Source organism: Populus alba, chromosome 17 (assembly GCF_005239225.2).
Source record: "Populus alba chromosome 17, ASM523922v2, whole genome shotgun sequence".
Lineage (NCBI taxonomy): Eukaryota > Viridiplantae > Streptophyta > Magnoliopsida > Malpighiales > Salicaceae > Populus > Populus alba.
Genome location: NC_133300.1, coordinates 17,427,027 through 17,448,354, shown reverse-complemented (window position 1 = coordinate 17,448,354; position 21,328 = coordinate 17,427,027). Strand labels below are relative to the sequence as shown.

General features: G+C 33.1%; 3 protein-coding genes across 6 annotated transcripts; all 3 read left to right on the top strand.

Annotated features, from left to right (window-relative positions):
• Positions 1–2,199: 2,199 nt before the first annotated feature.
• Positions 2,200–9,185, top strand: LOC118029789 (protein DETOXIFICATION 2). Of its 2 annotated transcripts, XR_004684223.2 has the most exons (9): positions 2,200–2,799; positions 4,650–4,922; positions 5,110–5,654; positions 5,762–5,848; positions 5,935–5,991; positions 6,076–6,314; positions 7,415–7,620; positions 7,765–8,003; positions 9,089–9,185. XR_004684223.2 is itself a non-coding variant. In XM_035033721.2 (8 exons), the coding sequence occupies exons 2-8, from the start codon at positions 4,692–4,694 to the stop codon at positions 7,825–7,827; spliced, it is 1,428 nt and encodes a 475-aa protein (XP_034889612.1). In that variant the 5' UTR covers positions 2,200–2,799; positions 4,650–4,691; the 3' UTR covers positions 7,828–8,076. The 2 variants fall into 2 exon arrangements, 1 of the variants encoding a protein (XP_034889612.1); XM_035033721.2 differs by lacking the exon at positions 9,089–9,185 and having other exon boundaries at positions 7,765–8,076.
• Positions 9,186–9,974: 789 nt separating this feature from the next.
• LOC118029786 (protein DETOXIFICATION 14) lies at positions 9,975–12,925 on the top strand. 2 transcript variants are annotated; one of them, XM_035033718.2, is made up of 7 exons: positions 9,975–10,373; positions 10,785–11,329; positions 11,424–11,510; positions 11,591–11,647; positions 11,735–11,973; positions 12,180–12,385; positions 12,596–12,925. In XM_035033718.2, the coding sequence occupies exons 1-7, from the start codon at positions 10,131–10,133 to the stop codon at positions 12,656–12,658; spliced, it is 1,440 nt and encodes a 479-aa protein (XP_034889609.1). In that variant the 5' UTR covers positions 9,975–10,130; the 3' UTR covers positions 12,659–12,925. The 2 variants fall into 2 exon arrangements, with proteins under 2 accessions (XP_034889609.1, XP_073261861.1); XM_073405760.1 differs by lacking the exon at positions 9,975–10,373 and adding an exon at positions 10,391–10,692.
• A 625-nt stretch (positions 12,926–13,550) lies between these two features.
• LOC118029752 (protein DETOXIFICATION 3) lies at positions 13,551–15,928 on the top strand. 2 transcript variants are annotated; one of them, XM_035033676.2, is made up of 7 exons: positions 13,551–13,807; positions 13,962–14,506; positions 14,601–14,687; positions 14,774–14,830; positions 14,937–15,175; positions 15,376–15,581; positions 15,792–15,928. In XM_035033676.2, exons 1-7 carry the CDS (start codon positions 13,571–13,573, stop codon positions 15,861–15,863), a joined length of 1,443 nt encoding a protein of 480 aa, XP_034889567.1. In that variant the 5' UTR covers positions 13,551–13,570; the 3' UTR covers positions 15,864–15,928. The 2 variants fall into 2 exon arrangements, with proteins under 2 accessions (XP_034889567.1, XP_034889566.1); XM_035033675.2 differs by lacking the exon at positions 15,792–15,928 and having other exon boundaries at positions 15,376–15,677.
• Positions 15,929–21,328: the final 5,400 nt, after the last annotated feature.

The following is a 21,328-nucleotide window of genomic DNA, read 5'->3' as shown; positions in this document are numbered from 1 at the left end:
TGCTCTTATTCTGAAATTTGATGATGGTGGTTTATGCGGCGGTAATTAAGTGGATAAGCCCCGGAGAATAACGGTGGCGGGAGATGACGGTGGCGGGAGGCTGCAGCATTAACACAGAGGTAGACTTCGCGTGCCTCTTTTCTTCTGTTTGTCCGTTAATTATGCACCCAAGCTGGCCTTGTGTGATACTGCAGCATTCACCAGTATGATAATAGTTACAAGACCCGGCTTGGCTCGGCAAATTATCAGGTAATTAACTTGTTAACTCAGTGGTGTCATTTTAGTTATATATATTTTTTTAAATTAAAACTTGGACTGGCTTGCGGGTTATCCATAATTTGAGCTGAGTCAACTCTTGACTGGCTGTTATAACTATGATATTAATTCTGTCCAGAGATCATGACCACAATATATATTTAGATGGCCACCTTTTGACAAAAAAGAAAAAAAGAAAAAATATTAATTTGATTTTTTTTAAATAAAAAATAATTTTAAAAACATTTTAAAAATAATTTGACTATAACTTGCAAAATTTAATGATTAATTATGCCTAACAACAACATTTTTTTATATACGAAAGAGATGAAGATAATGAAAACATGTTTTTTATGTTTTTCTTACAAAATTTAATGATTATGCCTACCAACAACAGTTTTTATATACGAAAGAGATGAAGATAATAAAAACATGTTTTGTATTTTGAAAGTTCAAAATTTTATTTTAAATTTTTTTTAACAATATATTTATTTTTTATCTTATTATTTTATTCTAGGGTACTGATCATTAAACATAACCTAATATTTTATTTATAATTCATTTACTAACACCAACAAGAAAAACTGTTACATGTGGTGGCTAGGCTAGTAATTAATTGACCAATCTGAATTTGTTTTTCTAGGTCTTGCCACTAGAAAAGAAAAAAGGGACAGAAACATAAGATGATTTCAATTTCTTTGTTGATTTAGGACCTAACAATAAAACATAAATTTTAAGAAGCAAAGTATAATTTGGCATTTGTTTGCTATGATTTCGCATGAGTGCCTGCACACTCCCCATCTTTTCCTTTATATATATATATATATATATATATATATATATATATATATATATATATATATATGTGATTGGATGTGATTGGAATCTGACCTTTCAAACTTCCAAATCTCGACTAGGGTTTTTCATATATCCACGAGTCATTGATAAGAAAGTTACATAATAGTTTTTTCTCGAATTGAAATTCCCAGAACCATAAGAAAGTTAAGGCCCATTTGAATTGAGCATTGTAATATTTCATATCTTATCACAATTCTCAAGTTTCGAGGATTTTCTTTCTGTAAATTAACAAGGAGGAGCCACCTTAATTAAGAGATTGAAAGTGAAATACTCCCCTTTAATTGCTTATTTAAAAGGATATGTTATTTGCAGCCTGTAAAGATTGGAATAAACACGTCTTTCCTTCATGAACGCTTTCTCCTGTAGTTTGTATTCTTGTTCTATGGCTTTCCACCGAGTTCAGTGACAAATATTTGACCTTAATTATGTGCTAAAACTGCAGGTAACGAAGGCAAGGGAGAGGATATTCAAGAGAAGAACTTCAATGGAGGATAAGAAAAATTGAATTACGAAATTAAAATATTTTTACATCACAAGAATGTATAAATTTTAAAATTTCGGTACCAACACATAGCTCATGGACTTGTTCTATTTGTGCATGTAAGCCAAAGCTATAGCGTTCCCCATCTTTTTTGGTCTAGGGTAATTAAAATAATCTATCTTTATTACGCATAAATTACAGTGCCTTTGTTTTTACATTTAAACAGTGTTTTTTTTTTAAAAAAATTAATTATATTTGATTTTAGCTAATTTGCCATAAACAATATTTTTAGGATAATTTTAGGTGTTTTCAAGTTAAAAATAATTTAAAAAAAAAAGTTTTTAATTTATCTAAAAAGTCCAACTTTGGGTCAAATAAAATGGCAGAAGATGATACACTATTTATCAATGTAAATGAGTTATTAAAAAAAAGTTTGGTTTACAACATGTCAATTGCTCCACTTGGAAAAAAAGAAAAGTCGTGCGCATCTGCCTTTAATTTTTGACTTGGATTGTATCATTCAGGCCTAGACTCCTTTATATATATATATATATATATATATATATATATAAACACAAATGCCTATTTCTGAAGCCGTATTGTGCTTATGAGCATCTTAATTTGCCAAGTGGAGAAAGACACACAAGGGAGGGAACTTGCAAAAACAGCTCTGGATCTGTGCTAAGGCAACGACAAGGGAGGTTCTAGTACGAGGAATCAAGAACACAGCTCTTGAAGATTACTTTGATGTAAGCTCAGAATGTTGGTGATCAGGCAAATTAGTTATCAGAAGGACAGTTGGCTTGGAGGGTTTTTGCCCAAACAAGATTTACAGGTCAGTGAGGGACAAAACCATGGGCGAAGACAGAGGACAAAACTGTTGAAGAAAGCAATTAAGGTCATCTGGAATACAGACAAAGGCTATGAAGTAGATAGAGGTGATGACAGACTCGTCATGGGGGACGTGGAAAATGGCCAGCGCGCATGCAAAAAACGGGGGACTGTAACTGAGAATCTCGTGTTTGAAATCCAAGGCCATAATTTCAGAGTTGAAGATTATGTGGATATACAAGTCATGAGTGAAAAACGTGTTTCAATCCTCTTAAAATGCTTTACACGGTTCCATCTTCTTGCATGTCGCTGCAATAACTTGTCAAGTTGTAGTTATCGTTTTTTCCTCTCTTGATGAGGTTCCGTCACATGAGGTAGTTGATTTTATGGTTCACTGTTTTTTCTTTCTTTTTTTAGTTTTAATTTATTATTTTTCATGTTTTTTTTTATTGTTTTGATTTGGTGATATTAAAAACATATTATTTTAAAGTAATTTTAAATTAAAATATTAACAATTTTTTTTTTATTATTCTCATAAATAGATATATATTCAATGTATACAAAGAAAGAGATAGAGAAAAAAAGTCTGCTGTGTGTTTTTTATTTTTTTTTATTATTTAGGCAATGTTGAGAAGATAGAAAACGAAATGAATAAATAAATAAACTCTCCCTTGTCTCTTATTTATGTTATGTAGTTGAGATTAAGAATGCTCTGTTCAAGATCTCATCATGGAAATGTTTTTTTTTTGGCTCACAAACTATTCATGAGAGTTTGTTTTGTGTAAAATATTTTATAGTTTTTTATTTTTATTTTTTTTGGGTTGTTTTATAAAACATTTCACAAAATAAAAATTGAGTTTCATCAAATATTTTACATCCAACAATTAAATTTACTTAATTTATTAAAAAATATTTTAATTTTATAAAATATTTTATGACTAATGCTACAATAACAATATTATTTAAAAATTTCAATCACTATCACCTCATTGTTATTACCTCCACCTTGTTATTGTTGCGTGCTGTCATGACTAACTACTTTACCATTATTATTATTATTATTATTACCATCACAATCACTTTTTCCTTGTAACCTTTATCACCACCATTTAATAATTATAACTCGTCATTATCATTATTATTTTAATGTAATTATATTTTAACATTATTATTTATCAAATATTATAAAATATTCTTCATGTAAAATATATATTTTTTAGTATTTTATATATAAAATATCTTTTATCTATATAATATTGTACTCCGAACAAACATCCCCATTGCAATTTCTATTGTTACATTAGGCATTTTTATGTAGAAAATAATTTATCTAAATACAAATATAATTTACGTGACATATATAAAGTTAAAATAAATATAATAAAACCTTCCAAATATTTTTTCTTTTAAAATAGCTACAACCAAGCATTTTTTTTCTATCTCTATTTTTATTTTTGTGAACAATGGAACTCCCTATATAAATCCACCATTCTAAAGTAATTTATATTTGCATTGTTTTCTTTCCTGATAAATGGTGTTTTAAGTACTATATATATATATATATATATATATATATATATATATATATATATTATTGATCGAATTTCCAAGAAATAAGACATAATGAACAATTTAATATTCTATATGCCAATTCAAATTGGAATTCATTCATGTATCCACATATAGCAGTCATAGGAACACGTTTTTTTTTTTTTTTTTGTTTACAGAATGAATTTTGTGGAAACAAAAAATTAAACTGAAATCTTCCAAAAAAATTATGATGTACATATTAAGGGATCCCTCTCTCACATAAAACCTTACATGCCAATTCAAATAAGTTCATTCATCTGTCAACATGGAAATCCTTAAAACATAGGATAGCTGTTAAGTTTAGCGTTTAATCTAATGACAACATCGGTTTTCAACATGATGAGAAATTTGATAATGAATATCAGACTACTTGTTCCACCCTCCAATCGAAATCTGAAGCTCAGCCGCTTAACTCTTCAATGTTGATGATAAATATCCGAGGAACAAATTGACAGTCGTGTAAGACCAAACTTGTTTTCTTAAAGAAATCATGTTTTTCTGACAGAATTGACTTCTAGTTTGAGAGATGGCGGTCCCTTTCTACGTTTGTAACTTCGTAACATGATTTATTTGTTTTCTTGACGAAATGAAACAACGTATTTGTTTTTCTCACTGCAATGCTATAAATGACAAGATTGTAGGAATGGTTTAGGGAGGGAAATTTGGAGAGGGAGAGATGGAACAGCCACTGCTGCCAAAGACTGAAGATAGGACATGGGCTTCCACTACACTGGTGGAAGAGCTGAAGAAGGTGAGCTGCATGGCAGCTCCCATGGTGGTGGTGATGGTGTCACTATATCTGTTGCAGGTTGTTTCGCTAATGATGGCAGGTCACCTTGGTGAATTGTCTCTGTCAGCCGTCTCCATCGGCGGATCTTTTGCTACTGTCACTGGCTTTAGTCTCCTAGTGAGTCTTGTTTTCTCTAACTTAGTCCTTGTTCATGCTTTCTCTATCTGCTAAGATTTATTAGAAATTAATTGGAGCTTAAGCAGATGTAGTTATCAATATATTTGTCTCAATTTGTTATTAAATTCTTGAATCAAGGTTGAGCTTGTATACATGATGACTGACAGTACATTTACATACCGAGCAGTTTGGATTGACAGGAGGCTTAGAAACTCTATGTGGACAAGCATATGGAGCAGAGCAATACCAAAAGCTTGGAACCTATACATACTGTGCAATCATCTCTCTCATTCCAATATGCATTCCTGTATCTATCCTCTGGATATTCATGGACAGGATATTGATAGAAATAGGCCAAGACCCTGAAATCTCAACGGTAGCCTGCCAATATGCTATCTGTCTCATTCCTGCATTATTTGCCTACGCAGTTCTTCAGTCACTACTTCGTTACTTCCAGTCCATGAACTTGATTCTGCCAATGCTTTTAAGCACTAGCGTGACGTTATTTTTCCACATACCCCTTTGCTGGGCTCTGATATTTAAATGGAAACTAGGGATCAAAGGAGCAGCTTTAGCCATTGATGTGTCTTACTGGTTGAATGTGATCTTCCTTGGACTTTATATGGGGTTCTCTTCATCCTGCAAAAAAACCCGTGTCGTCAACTGGAATGATATTTTCTCTAGCATTAAGGAGTTCTTTTGCTTTGCTCTCCCTTCTGCTGTAATGGTTTGGTAATTTCTCATTCATATACAGTCTAACTAGACTTTAATTTCCTAAGCTTCTGTTATTGTGTGCTTTGAATGTCTAATAAATACTTCTGCGTGTTCTTTTCATGAAGTCTTGAATGGTGGACCTTTGAGCTACTTATATTGCTGGCTGGGCTTCTGCCAAATTCACAGCTTGAAACATCTGTTCTTTCTATCTGGTATGGTACTTTTCCTGCACTTTAAAAATGGTTGATTTGGGACTTCGATAGGATCGCTTCTCATCATCTCTTAACTTTGTACTCAGCCTCACAACAATATCATTGCACTTCTATTTACAAAGTGGGATTGCAGCTGCTGGAAGGTTAGATTCATGTCCTGTCTCTTCAAGTTGCGTGCATGAAAAAACAATTCTTAATTACAAATCTGTCTGTGCTTGTTCTGGCAGTGCTCAGGTTTCAAATAAGTTAGGAGCAGGAAATCACGAGGCAGTCCAAGTGGTTATTCGTGCAGTACTGAAAATTTCCCTCATCGAGGCAGTTATTGTGAGCACAAATCTCTTCTTCTGCCGCAATGTTTTCGGATATGCTTTTAGCAGTGAAAGGGTGGTTGTGGACTACGTAAATGAACTGGCTCCCTTGCTTTGTCTCTCAATTGTAGCGGATAGCTTGCAAACAGTACTTTCCGGTGAGTTTCTCTTATCATGCATGCAGGGCGGTGGTCGGATTATTTGTTAGGGGAGTGCAAAATTAATATAATAAAATATTATATTTTTTAAAGTTATTATACATGAGTTATAAAAAAATATATAAATATATAATGATCTTTGTATAAAGTAAAAAGTTTTGAGTAATACAAAATTGAATTAAAACGATGAAGTTAATTTTATTTTCATAATATATCCATCACTTTAATTTTATTGATTTTTATACTTATCAAATATAAACATATAAAGTATATAAGAAACATTAGATAAGATGAAACATTATTTATGTTTGAAAAAATTTGAAATAAAATAAAAAATAATAAAAAATGATTCTTATATATTTATTTTAATTGTACTTATTGTTCCCTCAAGATAGCTTGATGTCGAGGCAACAAATAAGTAACAATAGTACTCGTTGTGCTTTTATAAAATAGAAATTATTGATTATCATATTAATTATGAATTCATAACAAATTTGGTGAAACTAGCAGATCCGAGCAAAAAAAAACAAAAATAATAAAACTATGCAAAAACTTCATCAAATTCTTAACAAATATCCCAAAACAAGACAAAATAAATTTGAAGTTAGGGATTATAGCGTTGCTCAATTGCCTTGATTTGTTTGATGAAAGAAGAATTAATTGGCGGTGCTCTGCTTCAATTTTTCTGTTTGTGATTTATATTTTTATTTCTATATTTTATCTTTTATATTACAACAAAATCCATTAAGTAAAAAAAGTGGTTTAAAACTTCGAATTTTTTCTTTTTTCGTAGATAGTTTCAATATACAACAAATATATTTATTATTAGAAGGGCCAACCTATTTAAATATTACATCTTCTCACACTATTACTGAGCAATAAAAAACTAACCTACAGAATCAGTCATCATAGTTTCAAAGCCCTTTCTTGCCTCCCCCCCCCCCCCCCCCGCATGCATGTACATGGTGAAATATCTGAATTGTTCGTGTTTCAACCCCATAATCCACCAACATTAATTATTACAAACAAGACATGATACTGAATGATATTTCTTGCATATGGCACGTCTGGTAATAAAGCTAGAACTGTTCTGGGTACAGGAATTGCTAGAGGATGTGGGTGGCAGCACATAGGGGCCTATATTAACCTTGGAGCATATTATTTGGTTGGAATTCCAGTAGCTGTTCTACTGTGCTTCATTCTCCATCTCCGAGGGAAAGGCCTTTGGATCGGGATACTAACTGGGAATATTGTGCAAGCAACATTACTTGCTCTCATAACTGGTCTGACAGATTGGGAAAAACAGGTTCTGCTCATACATACGAGTATTGTGCAAGCACTGATTTAGTCTTACTTGCTTTTTTGGATAGAATATGTTGATTGTTTTATGGAATCAAGATCTTCATGCATGAACCCTAATTTTTACTTTGTATGCCTGTCAATATCGCAGGCAACCAAGGCAAGGGAGAGGATCTTTGAGGGGACAGTTTCGGATGATAATGGATTACCTTGAATATTACACGGAAGTATATATCAGTGGCTCGGGGAGAAAATTGATCAATCCATTTAATTAGATGCTTATATGCGCACCCCCTCATTCTTCTTGTGCATGCAAGAAAATGTGGTAGAGGTTCTTGCAATTTGGATGGCATTGTAAATTTGAAAATTTTTACGCTACTTTCATAAAAGGTTTGTAATTGAAAAATAAATTTTCAAAAACAATAATTTGAGAAGAATAGTAAATGATCTTGCTGATTTTTGTTGTGATGTGGGACTTTTGTTTCGGAATTATTAAAGATTCCCTCAATACGAAATTTTGTGCGCCTTCAGAAAAAAATCTATACTCTTAATTATATCTAAAATTCATAACTCTTAAAATTCCAAAGGAATACAAGGAGCTTCAACTTCAAGTGACAAAAGGATAGCTTTTTGTTAAGGATGGGTGACACAAAAATATTAGGTTTCTCAGACTCGAAAGTTGGATAATTTGTAGAGAAATAGAGAGATGTTAGGCTCCATTTCCGTGAGGTCGGAAAAAGGGTTACTGGGGGATAGAGGGTTCAAAAACAATCTCGTATGAAAGGGTAAAAATCTAATAGTTATTGTAATTTTACTGGTTAGATTTAACTTTATTTTAAAAATTATTAGTTTGAATATTACAAATCTGAGAGTCATTAAAAATTTCATTAACTTTAAAGTCTAAAAAATTAGTTGAGGTGTGTATAAATTGATCTAGACATTTACAATTAATTAAAAAAAAAAAAAAAAGAACAAGAAGAAAAGTAACCTTGTAGTAAGTAGTAATACACATGACTGGAGCAGATGAAGAGGGTATTTGGGAGTGTGGTAACGGTTGCTTTTTAAATAGCTTTTTGTGCCGAAAAGCATACTAATAATGTTTTTTTTTTTTTTTAAAATTATTTTTGATATCAGCACATCAAAACGATCCAAAAAATACAAACCGTATTCAATTTTAACAAAAAAAATTTAAATTTTTTTCAAAAAACAGATTGAACCACAATGCCAAACAAGCACGAACTGTCGGTTTTTTAAATTTAGTGGTTTTGCCAAAGATTATGGTAGAAAAAACCTTGGGAAAGTTTACTGTAGTGATTCAACAGGGGGGATTTTTTCTGAGGATTGTTTATGATGATAGAAGTGTTGAGCCTATAGGAAATATGTTTAATGTAATTGATATTGTTGGTATTTATTATGAACATAGTGATCAAATTTACCTAGTGCTTGCTCATCTGAATCCTAAGGCTGTTTGCAAGGAACTTGGAGCAGATGAATTTGGAAACAGAGAGGGTGATCATGACAGTATGGTTAGTCATGGTGTTGAGCCCGAGGGTGCAGGTGATGAAGACGATGATGCATATGACGAGGGCACTGGTTTGACAGAAAATAATGTTTTTTTGTTGTTGTTTTTTGGGTTGATGATGTACTAGGAAATTTTTATCAATTACATATATATTTATTATTTTTAAATTAGTTATCACGTGAATAATCTAATAAATATGTATTTGAATCATGTGAGCACATTTTATCTATATAAAAAAAAAAAAAAGAGAGAAATGTTGTCGTTTTAAACTATCTGTTTGGTAAATTTATTTTAATATTCTTTTACTAAAAACATTTTAAAAAACAACAATTATTATAATTTTAAAATATTGTTATTTAACTAAACACTCATCACAGTCCGTGTGCTGCAATGGGATCTAAGAACATAAGGACAAATATGTGCATTGGAATCACAAACATGTGGCCGTGGATAATAAGAAAAATACTTCAGACACTTCCTCCCCGTAAACAACGGTGACTACCGAGCCGCCGAAGTTTATATATATATATCCTTTATTTTTAGTTTAAAATTATTTTTTTATATTTTTTAATTGTTTTGATATTTCAATATTAAAAATAACTTTTAAAATTAAAAAATATTATTTTAATATATTTTTAAACAGAAATATTATTAATAATTGATAAATTCTGTTATTATTATGTAATTAACAAAATTTGTTATAAAAAGAAGGTTAGAAATCGAAACATTTCTTAATTTCAATTGAACTATAATTTAAAGACAGTAAATAAATAATACTGTTGAATTCAACCAAAAATTAAAAGAACTCAGCCTAATTAGAAAATCAGGATTCTATTTCATCTTTGTTAAATAAAAAATATAGATAGAATCTTGAGTTCTCGCGTCTCCCCCATCTCTGCTTTCCTATGTTTCTTGTCTTTTATTCAGAAAGAATCCATCATTTCAATTAGTTCTCCTTCCAAGCTTCAGCACAGGGAAGCATAGAGAGAGAAAGGATGGATCAGACGTTGCTTCCCAAGAGTACCACCGAGGAGAAGAGATGGGTACTAACATGGGATACTTTTGTGGAAGAGCTAAGAAGGGTGAGCCGTCTTGCAGCTCCAATGATGGTGGTGTCTGTGACACTATACCTGCTCCAGGTTGTATCAATGATAATGGCAGGGCACCTGAGTGAATTGTCACTGTCCGGGGTTTCGATGGCTACCTCTTTCACCAATGTCACTGGCTTCAGTCTCCTGGTAAATTCAAGCCAACCCTCCTCTACTTCTACTCACTACATATTCTGCAACTTTTCTTTATCTGATTTATGTTATATATAGAGAATCCTGCCTCTCTTTTCGATTTGAATGTAGAGAACCAGTTTTTTTTTTGTTGTCATGTAAAACCCGGAGACCTCACATTTCTTGATGGGAAAGAAGTATGGTTAACGTTGATCTAGGCCAGAAATATAGAGAATCTTGTACTACAAGCTCTCTATCAGTTAATATATATCGAAGTTTTGCATCGAAAATGATCTAGGCCAGAAATAGACTCATGGACAAAGATATCAGTTATAAGGTGCGAAAAAGGCTAAAAAATCCTTATACTAAAGATGTCTTGTTTCATCTCGAAGTTATGTTTGGTAATATTTTCCTTCAAATACCACGCAGGCTGGATTCTCCGGAGGATTAGAAACTCTATGTGGCCAAACTTATGGAGCAGAGCAATACAAGAAGTTCGGAAGCTATACTTACTGTGCAATCATATCTCTCATTGTAATAAGTATCCCTGTCTCTGTTCTCTGGACATTCATGGACAGGTTATTAATAGCAGTGGGCATAGACTCTGAAATCTCAACTGTAGCCTGCAAGTATGCGATCTGGCTCGTTCCTGCATTATTTGCCTTCGCTATTCTTCAACCACTGCTTCGCTACTTCCAGAGTCAGAGCTTGATTTACCCAATACTTGTAAGCACCTGTGCAGCTCTATGTTTCCATGTCCCTCTCTGTTGGGCTCTAGTATATAAATGGGAACTAGGAAACATTGGAGGAGCATTGGCCATTGGAGTGTCTTATTGGTTAAATGTCATCTTGCTTGTACTTTACATGGTGTTCTCTTCATCCTGTGAGAAAACTAGGAGACTCTACTGGGATGATATTTTCTCAAGCATTAACAAGTTCTTTCGCTTCGCTTTCCCTTCTGCTGTAATGATTTGGTAAATTCTACATTCTATTTCTGCAGCTTTTGGCTTTTCTGCTCTGAATTCTTATTTTGTTTTGTACGTGTTAATTTCATGTCAACGATCATAGTCTTGAATGGTGGACCTATGAGCTAGTTATATTACTTGCTGGGCTTCTCCCGGATCCAAAGCTTCAAACTTCAGTTCTTTCTATTTGGTAAGTTCTCTTGCTGATATTTTATCAGTATTTAAAAAAAAAAAAACGCGTCTGATTAAATTTTTTTCTTACGTTATCAGCCTCGCAACCTCGACATTGCACTTCTATGTACAATATGGAATAGGTGCCGCTGGAAGGTTTGATTTTCAACTTGTCTCCTAATTAAGGCTTGTAAATGTAAGTAAATAATCTACATGCATTACAACAATAAATCTCACTGGCAGCACTCGGGCTTCAAACGAGTTGGGATCTGGAAATCCTCAGGCAGCACAAGTTGCTGTCCAGGTAGTATTGATCATGTCTCTCGTGGAGGTCGTTACAGTGAGCCTGATTCTCTTCTTCTGTCGTCACATTTTTGGATATGCTTTCAGCAGCGAAAAGAGAGTTGTGGACTATGTAGCTGAACTTGCTCCGCTGATGTGTCTCTCAATTATCATGGAAGGCTTACAGGCCGTACTTTCTGGTCAGTTTCCCATCATTTCAAAGTGAACTATTTCCTCACTTGCAGAAGTTCAGACAAGTAATTTGGACTGAACTCAACACTTTTCAGTGCTGACGCCGTATAACATAGAAGAAAACAAAGAAAAAGGAAAGCAGTAGAGCCACTGACATTTAGTTTCTGATAGTTGTCGTTGATACTTGTCAATTTTGCACACATTTTGGAAACAGGGATTGCCAGGGGGTGTGGGTGGCAGCATATAGGAGCATTTATCAACCTTGGAGCATATTATCTCGTCGCAACTCCACTAGCTGTTGTTCTTTGTTTTGTACTGCATCTTGGAGGCAGAGGACTTTGGATGGGACTATTAATAGGAAAGATTGTTCAAGCCTTGTGTTTTGCTTCCATAACTGCTCTGACAAATTGGAAAAAACAGGTTCTTATGATGCCCTTTCCCCTATTATAAGATTTTTTTAATTCTCTAATTTCTGTTTGCATTACGCTGTCCTGTATTTGGTGATTTCGAGAGAAAAAAAATTCTGGTTCTGGATTTCTCTTTAATAAATCGAAACTGGCCATTGTATCAAATGAAGATCTTTAAGCATTGTCACTAATTTCTACTTCTGCGTGTATATGAACAACGCAGGCAACCGAGGCGAAGGAGAGGATTCTTGGGAAGTCACTTTTAGCTGATAATGGACTGGCTTGAATTTCGAAGACAATCAACAGAAAATAAAATATGAGATTCTTGTACTTGTGAGATTCTTGCTTGATGGTAGTTCTTAAGATTGTCCTGATGCCAAATTAATATCCTGTCTGCCTTTTCAATCTGCCAAAAAGGAAAATATCCTGTCTTCCCTTTTCATGCTCAGTTTGTTTTGTTATCTAGTGCTAATAGATCATAAGACAAATTGAAGAACAAGGTTCCATTATAGCCGCTAGAAGGAAATTATAATGAAAAGGGAAAATTATGAAAGTGTTGTAGTGGTTGTTTTTTAAAGTAATATTTGCTTGGAAAAGCATTAAAATAATTTTATTTTATTTTTTAAAATTTATTTTTAATATTAGAACATGAATAAATTTAAAAATACTAAAAAATAATTCAAAGCAACAAAAAATCAAATTTTAACCCAAAAAAAACAAAATGGAACTCAGTCAGGGAGAGGAGGTTTTAGGTGGAGATTCTGACGAATGAGAAAATCAAGTGCCAAATTAGTGGACAAATACATATACATTTAGAAATTCAGTAATATATTTATTTAAAATCAAAATTTATATTATTCTAAATCCAGTAGATCATCGGCTTTCATTAGGTATTAAGGACCTGGTCAAGTCATGGTGTCAAAAAAAAAATGTTATACATGTTTCTAGGTGTGGACCATAAGTTCATGAAAACTCCACATTATTTGTTTATTAACCAAGTTATTTATTAACCAAGTTATTGACGAGGTTGAAGTGCTGAGTCACAGCTAATATTCTATCCACACTGACACCGAAGCAAGGCTAGATGACGAAGAGATCCATCAGAAAGAAATAATTAAATAAGGAGTAGAAGCCATGTAGAGAGACATTTCAATTAGTACTCGTACCGGGACCTTTGGGGAAACATAAAGGGAAGAGGATGGACCAGGCACTGCTGCACAAGACAGAGGAGAGGGCGTCTTTACTAACATGGGGTGCCTTCGTGGAAGAGCTAAAGAAGATGAGCTCCTTGGCAGCTCCGCTGATGTTGGTGGCGATGACACTGTACCTGTTGCAGGTTGTATCGATGATGATGGCAGGGCACCTTAGTGCACTGTCTCTCTCTGGAGTCTCGATTGCCACTTCTTTCACCAATGTCACCGGCTTCAGCCTCGTGGTAAAGCCTTCTCGTCTCTCTTTCATTATGTGCACTAAATCATCCTTAATCATTCCATAAAGAAGTAATCCTCCTGCATTATGGCCACTGTTCTTAAGTTTCTGAATTATTATTCAAACTTGCCTATATTACAATTGATTGACGGTAAAAGCAGATTGGATTAGCTGGGGGTCTGGAAACTCTTTGTGGTCAAGCTTATGGAGCAGGGCAATATAAAAAGTTCGGAAGCTACACTTATGGCGCAATGATATCACTCATTCCAATTTGTCTTCCCGTATCTGTTCTTTGGATATTCATGGACAGGATACTAATAGCAATAGGAATAGACTCTGATATCTCAATTGTAGCCCGCAAATATGCGATTTGTCTAGTTCCTGCGTTATTTGCCAATGCGATTCTTATTCCTTTGCTTCGCTACTTCCAGTGTCAAAGCATGGTTCTCCCAATGCTTTTAAGCAACTGTGCAACTGTATGCATCCATGTCCCTCTTTGTTGGGCTCTAGTTTATAAATGGGAATTAGGGTACATTGGAGCAGCTTTAGCCATTGGTTTGTCTTATTGGTTAAATGCGTTCTTCCTTGCACTTTACATGGCGTTCTCTTCGTCCTGTGAGAAAACCCGGGGTCTTTACTTGGATGATATTTTCTCAAGCATAAAGGAGTTTCTGCACATTGCCTTCCCTTCTGCTGCAATGGTTTGGTAATTTCTCATTAACAAGAACTTGGTGTTTCTGTTGTCTTCTTTGAATTCATAATTAATTCATCTAGCTATACATGTTCTTTCCCTTGCTCAGCCTTGAGTGGTGGACGTTTGAGCTACTTTTGTTGCTGGCCGGGCTTCTTCCTGATTCCAAGCTGGAAACATCTGTTCTTTCTGTTTGGTATTCTTCTTGACCAAAACTTTATATCGGTAGATTAGGATGTTCAACAGGGAATTCTTCTGATGATTTTCAATCTTTATGATCAGCCTGACAACCGTGTCCTTGCACTACTATGTACAATATGGAATTTCTGCAGCTGGAAGGTTCGATTTACACCTTATCTTCTTAAGAACATAGGAATGTGCACAGATGAGAAAAAATCTGTGTATTATCCACTGGCATTCCTATAATTCATCAACATTTCTGCAGCACTCGGGTTTCGAATGAATTAGGAGCAGGAAATCCAGAGACAGCTCGAGGGGTTGTCTACGTATCACTGATCCTTTCAGCTACCGAGGCAGTTATAGTGAGCACAGCTCTCTTCTTCTGCCGCAACATTTTTGGATATGCTTTTAGCAATGACAAGGGAGTTGTGGACTATGTTGCTGAAGTGGCTCCCCTGCTTTGTCTCTCAATTATCATGGATAGCTTTCAAATAGTACTTTCTGGTCAGTTTCCACCATTTCAAATTTAACCATTACTACATATGGACAGCATCATACAAGTAAATTTGGACTAGATCATGTGATTGTTTCAATCCACGCAATGATATGCATTCACATGTTATGTTTTCAAGATGAAAGGAAAAGGAAAATACCCTCACCTTCTATTTTGGTTAGCCTTAATGCTAGTACCTTGTTGGAGGCAGGGATTGTTAGAGGATGCGGGTGGCAACACATAGGTGCCTTTGTCAACCTGGGGGCATATGATTTAGTTGCAGCTCCAGTAGCTGTTCTACTGTGTTTTGTTGCGCATCTCAGAGGGAAAGGCCTTTGGATTGGAATATTAACTGGGACCACTGTGCAGGCAACATCATATGCTGTCATCACTGCAATGATCAATTGGAAAAAGCAGGTTCTTGCATCAATACCTCTTCTTCATATCTTCCTATTTTTGCTTCGATTGCCTTATCCTGGAAATCTGTTTTGGTATAATAATGCTGTCTTCTGAAGCTTGCGTTATCTTTGCTGCAAACAAATGGAAGTTGGTGGCTCCCACCGCGACTAAATAATAGAGTTGTTTAAGCATTATGACTAAATTGTTTTCCGCACATGAACATTTCAGGCATCAGAGGCAAGGAAGAGGATCTTTGAGGGGACATGTTCGACTAATGACGAATTGCCCATATCAAAATAAAAAAACCTGACAGAACCAATGTGCTTGATGATGAGTTTGAGAAATCGGTGCTATTCTTGAAATCATCTTTTTTCCCGATTCATTATCTACATGTCTTTTCATACTAGAACTGGAGATAATTCTACTCCATTGAAGCACAAAATAACGTTCTTGCCGCATATAGATGGCTTATATAGCATATCGAATTCGAACCACTTAGCAACAAGTTTTACCAGGTAGGTAACTACATATGTTGCTAGAAACTTTCTGCTGTCGATATTTATTTTCCCGGGAGAGAGAACAGTTTGTAGCTTAAAGGTTCGTGCTCTGCTTTTAACAGAGCCGGGAATTCCAGTGTCACTATGTCGGAATCGTTGCGGATGTAACAAAATTGTTTTCATAATATTTGTTTTCCTGGATTGAGCTTAGTAACATTGGTAAAAAGAACGTCTTTGAAGCATTCCATTTTCACTCATTCACATCTCAAGGCGGTGAGGGTATCCTAAGTTCAGCTTTGATTAACTCCATTGAAGTACATATTGTCGAATTTGTAGAAGAAAATAAGGTTTTGGTTTAGATTTATTTTTCTATTACCTTTTTGTTTAAAACATGGTTATAAGCATAAAATTTAGTGACTAAGAACATGAGAATTGAACAAATTGTAATATATTTGAAAGTCAACAGAGAAAATACAAATGATTTATTGATCATAAAAGCATATCAGTCATTAAAGTACATTGTGATAAAAGAAGATAATAATACTAACAGGTACACACTTGAAAAACCATTCTATATGTGTGTGTGTGTGTACACACACCTCTCTTTCTTGATCCATGAATAGTAGATGGATGGCTTCCTGTTCTTTTCCCCTGTGCGGCAAACAACCTCTTGCACATCCAAATCCAATTCTTTACACATCTATCTTGCACATAGGCAAGATAAGAGGACGGAAGGTTACTAGGTTATATAATATACGTATGCAGGCTGAAGTGTATAGAATTTTAGTACTTGCTAGTAAGGAGGAGGTGGTGGCCTGTAGGGATCAAAGAATGGTGGTGGGGGAGGACCGGGGGGTCCAGGAGGTGAAGGTGGAGGTGGATGGTGGTGGTGATGGGGTGGTTGATGACCAAAGGGTCTTGGCGGAGGCGGTGGTGGTGCAAAAGGATCTGGTGGTGGAGCGTCAAAGGGCCGAGGTGGAGGAGTTGGTGCAAAACGATGACGTGGTGGGCTGTCAAAGGGTCGATGTGGAGGAGGAGGCGGCGGTGCAAAAGGATCTGGTGGTGGAGGAGGAGGGTGTCTACGGAATGTCATTTTCTCTTAAACCTTTAGTTGCAAACACAGTGGTTTCTATTTTTATTTGGGGTAATGTTACAAAAGCAAGCAGTGTTCATAAAATGAAGAACCGAACTTGTTATATAAGAGTAGACAAGAAGGAGGAGGTGTAAGGATTTCATCTGTGGACTTGTAGTTAGAAAGAGACTAGTAGATAAAACTGTGTGCAGATTTTCTTAGCCAAGAAGCATCCTCCTCCATTTATCGAAGTTCTCTCACACAGATTCAACCTCCCTCGTCCGTGTTAGGATACACGCGTCATCCATTACTTCTTCTCACAAGGTCAATTGCTTCTTCCTTTCTCTTCTTCAATAATACATATTTTAAAATTTTCAACGTTTATGTCTCAATTCTTTTTAGAATATTCTTTTCAGATTCTCTCAACGTTTGCATGATATTTTTAGAATAATCTAATAAGTATCAGCTTGTATGAACTTATAATACTTTTAATTATCAAACTAATCCATTAAGGTTATACCATATTAAAATTTAACTTGATAAATTAAGTTATTAGGTAAAATTTAAATATATAATTTATGTTATTTTTTAACAAATATTTTTAAGTATAAATTTCTTAAATTTAAAATTTGCAATGATTTATATTATTTTATGTTTTATTTTTATCAAATAAATAAAAAATAATAAAATTTAAACTCGTAATCGTTTAGTCATCAAAACTCTAATATTATATTTAACATGTTAAATAAAACTTAATATATAATTTATATTATTTTTTAACATATTATATTTGTTTGGCAAGAAATTAAGAAATTTTTTTTTTCTAGTAAATGAGTTACTTTTCATTGTATAAATATATTTTATAAAATAATTTTTTTATTCATGATTTTTTAATAATATTAAGAATAGAAAAAATATAATATTGTAAAATTGTGATGATGGTTGTGAATCTTGTGATAATTAATGGTGGTGGTGAAGAGTTATGATGGATAGCGATTGAATGAGTTTAACCAATAATAAAATGACATTTGTGATGGGAGTAGGTGGTGGTAGATGTTGACGTGGCTATATAGTGATATCGGTGAATATCATAAGTTTACGATGAGAAGGAAACCTTTTTGCCTATGTTAAAATATTATTTTTCTAAACTGACACTATTTAAAAATTGATTAAGAAATATTTTTTTGTTAACTTGTTTATTCCACGCTAAAAGCAAAGAAAAATATTTTTAAAGAGTATTTTCCACAAAACAAATATCTCTGCATTTAAATTTATAAATGAGTTCTTTTAAATAAATTAATGTTGTGGCAGTGAAATTAATGCAGCGCATCTTGAAAAATTATATTAAAAAATAAAAAAAGTTGGCGCATTTTTTTGTGCTAGCTAACGTGGAGGCAAATATAAATGTAAAATTAATTATTTTTAAGGCACGTAAAACTATAATTTGAGTTGATGTGGGCCTTGGTTTGGTCCATGGATTCTTTCGAGTCCACACTCCATCCAAGTTTGGAAATTGCAGCCCAATTTCATATGAACGGGTAGAAAATAACCCATTGGATCAAGTGAAGAAAGCCTATCAAACTGTCTACACATGACCGACCGAAGCCCATGCCATTAAAATCCAAACCAGCAAATCCCAACACAGTGACACTGTACATAGAAATTGCAATGGGTTGGGTTCGTACCTACCTCAACTATAACCCATACTCATTGGTATTTATATATATTGTTATTTTTAAAATAGATTACAACAAAAAAAATTATAGATAAATTTGCTTATTTGAGGTAGAGAATCTTCGAGAAAAATTGCACTATAATAAAGATATTAATAGACTGAAATGTTGGGGTGGTCAAATTTATGATAATAAGTGATTAATTCATAACAAGATAAAAAGAGGAGAATAGTGTTGTTTCATGTATAAAAACAATAAAAAAAAAAAATAGAGGGAGAGAAGAGTTGTGAAATTATAACTTAAATATTACTGATGAATTCCTCGACTATAATTTTATATTTGTAATTTCATTAGCAATATTGACAAGTTAAATTTGCTAACAGAATTAAAGAGGAAATATCTGTCCAATTTTTTTTTCATCCTTTAAATTCCACCTATAATTCACTCTATATTCACCAATGAAAAATCTTTCATCCATAATTACCACAAAAACAATGATGTCATGTTCTATATCGATAAACATTACCATTATTTATCAAAGATAATTTTTTGTTGGTATTTCTATTTGTATTTTTGTATTTGATAATTTATGGTAGTATGTGTAATTCATATAGTTTGTTATTTGAGAATCCTAACATGAATTTCTTTTTGATAATTTTTTTAATTTTTAATATTATTATTGTCAAAAAGCATTTTCATCATGCATAGAAAATGACAAACAAAAACCTATTGGATGATATGATAAGATATGAGAATCTTTTTTTATTCTCTTATAAAGTTAAGATGTAAGAATTTATGGGGCTGATTATTATTATTATTATTATTATTATTATTGATGCTGGTGATGAGAGAACTCTTAAAAAATCCAATAAGGAGAAAATAGAGATACCCATCATGAATTAATGACATAATTAATTGAAGTCACTATAACTAGCTAGTGGGATATTATGTATATGTCTACACATATACATCGATCTGAGCTTGGATGCAAGAAGAACTTCATCACGTCAAGAATTCGATCTCCACTCATATTTCTGGAAGGAATCATCATTCCACAAATTAATGACTTTGGTCTCTCCCCAGAATTCTCCACTTAGACGCCAAATTCAAATTCCATTCAAAGATACCTAAATTAATTTGGTGGGAAATTGATTCTTCTTTCATTAAGTGTATATAATTTTGGAGATCATACAACCACTTTAAGGTATTCCAAATCAACTAACATGAATATTAAGCACGCTTTAATATAATACAGTATATCTGACTTAATCTTCTTTAGAATAATTTTTAGATTGGGTATATGAGAGAGAGGGAGCTTTTAATTAAGGTCGTGTTTGTTTGCTGGAAAATAGTTTTTTTTTTTTAAAGTAAATTCCGGAAAAATAAATTATTTTTTGATGTTTGGTAATGTAATGAAAAATAAATTGAAAAATAATTTCCGGTGTTTGATTATATTATGAAAAATAAACTGAAAAATAATTGATTATGTCATGCAAATAAACACAGAAAATTTGAAAAATAATTTTTCAGAAATCACTTTTCAAAAAACAAACGCAGCTTAATTAAAATGTGGAAGCGTTTAATTAGTAAACATGTATGTTTTTTTTTTACAACTAACTAGTTAGTGTGAACAAGATCAAACTAATTGTTTTAGCCATTTATATATTACTATACTATTTGGGTTGAGATTAAATACCAATAAAGACTACTTCATTATGAGATTGGAGTAAATTACTTGAATTTATTTTCGTTTGGGATTCTTGTTATTCAAAAGCAAGCAGTGAAGAAAGTAAATCATCACTAAAGATGATACGATCTAAAAGATACGAAACTTGATGTAAAATTAATGAGTTTCCAAGGGGGGAAATCACATAATTAACCTTAAGATTATTTTTGTCGATATACAATATATCATTTAATTTTATTGAGATTTAAATTCAATACTACAATTTAGATATTAAGGTCAATTCTAGGTTTTTTTTTTTTTTTTAAAAGTAATTCATCAATCGTGTTAGAGAATAATATAAATAATCATATCTTAAAACCTCATATAATAGTTTAAGCTATTTGGTTGAGATGATTCTTTGACATGGTATCAGAGTTTTGTTGACCAAGCGGACATGAGTTCGAATCTCATCATCTCCATTTATTTGATAAAAAATAAGCACAAGGTAATGTGGGTCTGTGCAAATTTCAAGTTTAAAGAGCTTTCACTTGAGAAAGTTGTTAGAAAATAATATAAATCATATCTTAAGATCTCACCTAATAGTTTAAGCTATTGAGTTGATATGGTTCTATAATAAATCGAATAAGAAAAGAGTGCCCCTTCCTTTTTTATGATTATTTAAATTAATTAATTAGTAGTTTAATTGCTTTACCTCACCGATTTGTTTGGGGAAAAAGTACATGGAGGAATAACTTTAAGATTTTTTGACATATGAACTTATATTTTAATCTTATTATTCTTTTTTAGAAATTAAATCTTATTATTATAACAACTAAAACTTTTTCTCCCTAATTCGC

Excerpts from the sequence above, each read along its gene's own strand:
- LOC118029789 (XM_035033721.2), top strand. The coding sequence starts at position 4,692 with ATGGAACAGCCACTGCTGCCAAAGACTGAAGATAGGACATGGGCTTCC. Across the intron at positions 5,655-5,761 it reads CCTTCTGCTGTAATGGTTTG|TCTTGAATGGTGGACCTTTG; the intron begins GTAATTTCTCAT and ends CTTTTCATGAAG. Across the intron at positions 5,992-6,075 it reads GGGATTGCAGCTGCTGGAAG|TGCTCAGGTTTCAAATAAGT; the intron begins GTTAGATTCATG and ends TTGTTCTGGCAG.
- LOC118029786 (XM_035033718.2), top strand. The coding sequence starts at position 10,131 with ATGGATCAGACGTTGCTTCCCAAGAGTACCACCGAGGAGAAGAGATGG. Across the intron at positions 10,374-10,784 it reads TCACTGGCTTCAGTCTCCTG|GCTGGATTCTCCGGAGGATT; the intron begins GTAAATTCAAGC and ends AATACCACGCAG. Across the intron at positions 11,330-11,423 it reads CCTTCTGCTGTAATGATTTG|TCTTGAATGGTGGACCTATG; the intron begins GTAAATTCTACA and ends CAACGATCATAG.
- LOC118029752 (XM_035033675.2), top strand. The coding sequence starts at position 13,571 with ATGGACCAGGCACTGCTGCACAAGACAGAGGAGAGGGCGTCTTTACTA. Across the intron at positions 14,507-14,600 it reads CCTTCTGCTGCAATGGTTTG|CCTTGAGTGGTGGACGTTTG; the intron begins GTAATTTCTCAT and ends TCCCTTGCTCAG. Across the intron at positions 14,688-14,773 it reads ACATCTGTTCTTTCTGTTTG|CCTGACAACCGTGTCCTTGC; the intron begins GTATTCTTCTTG and ends CTTTATGATCAG.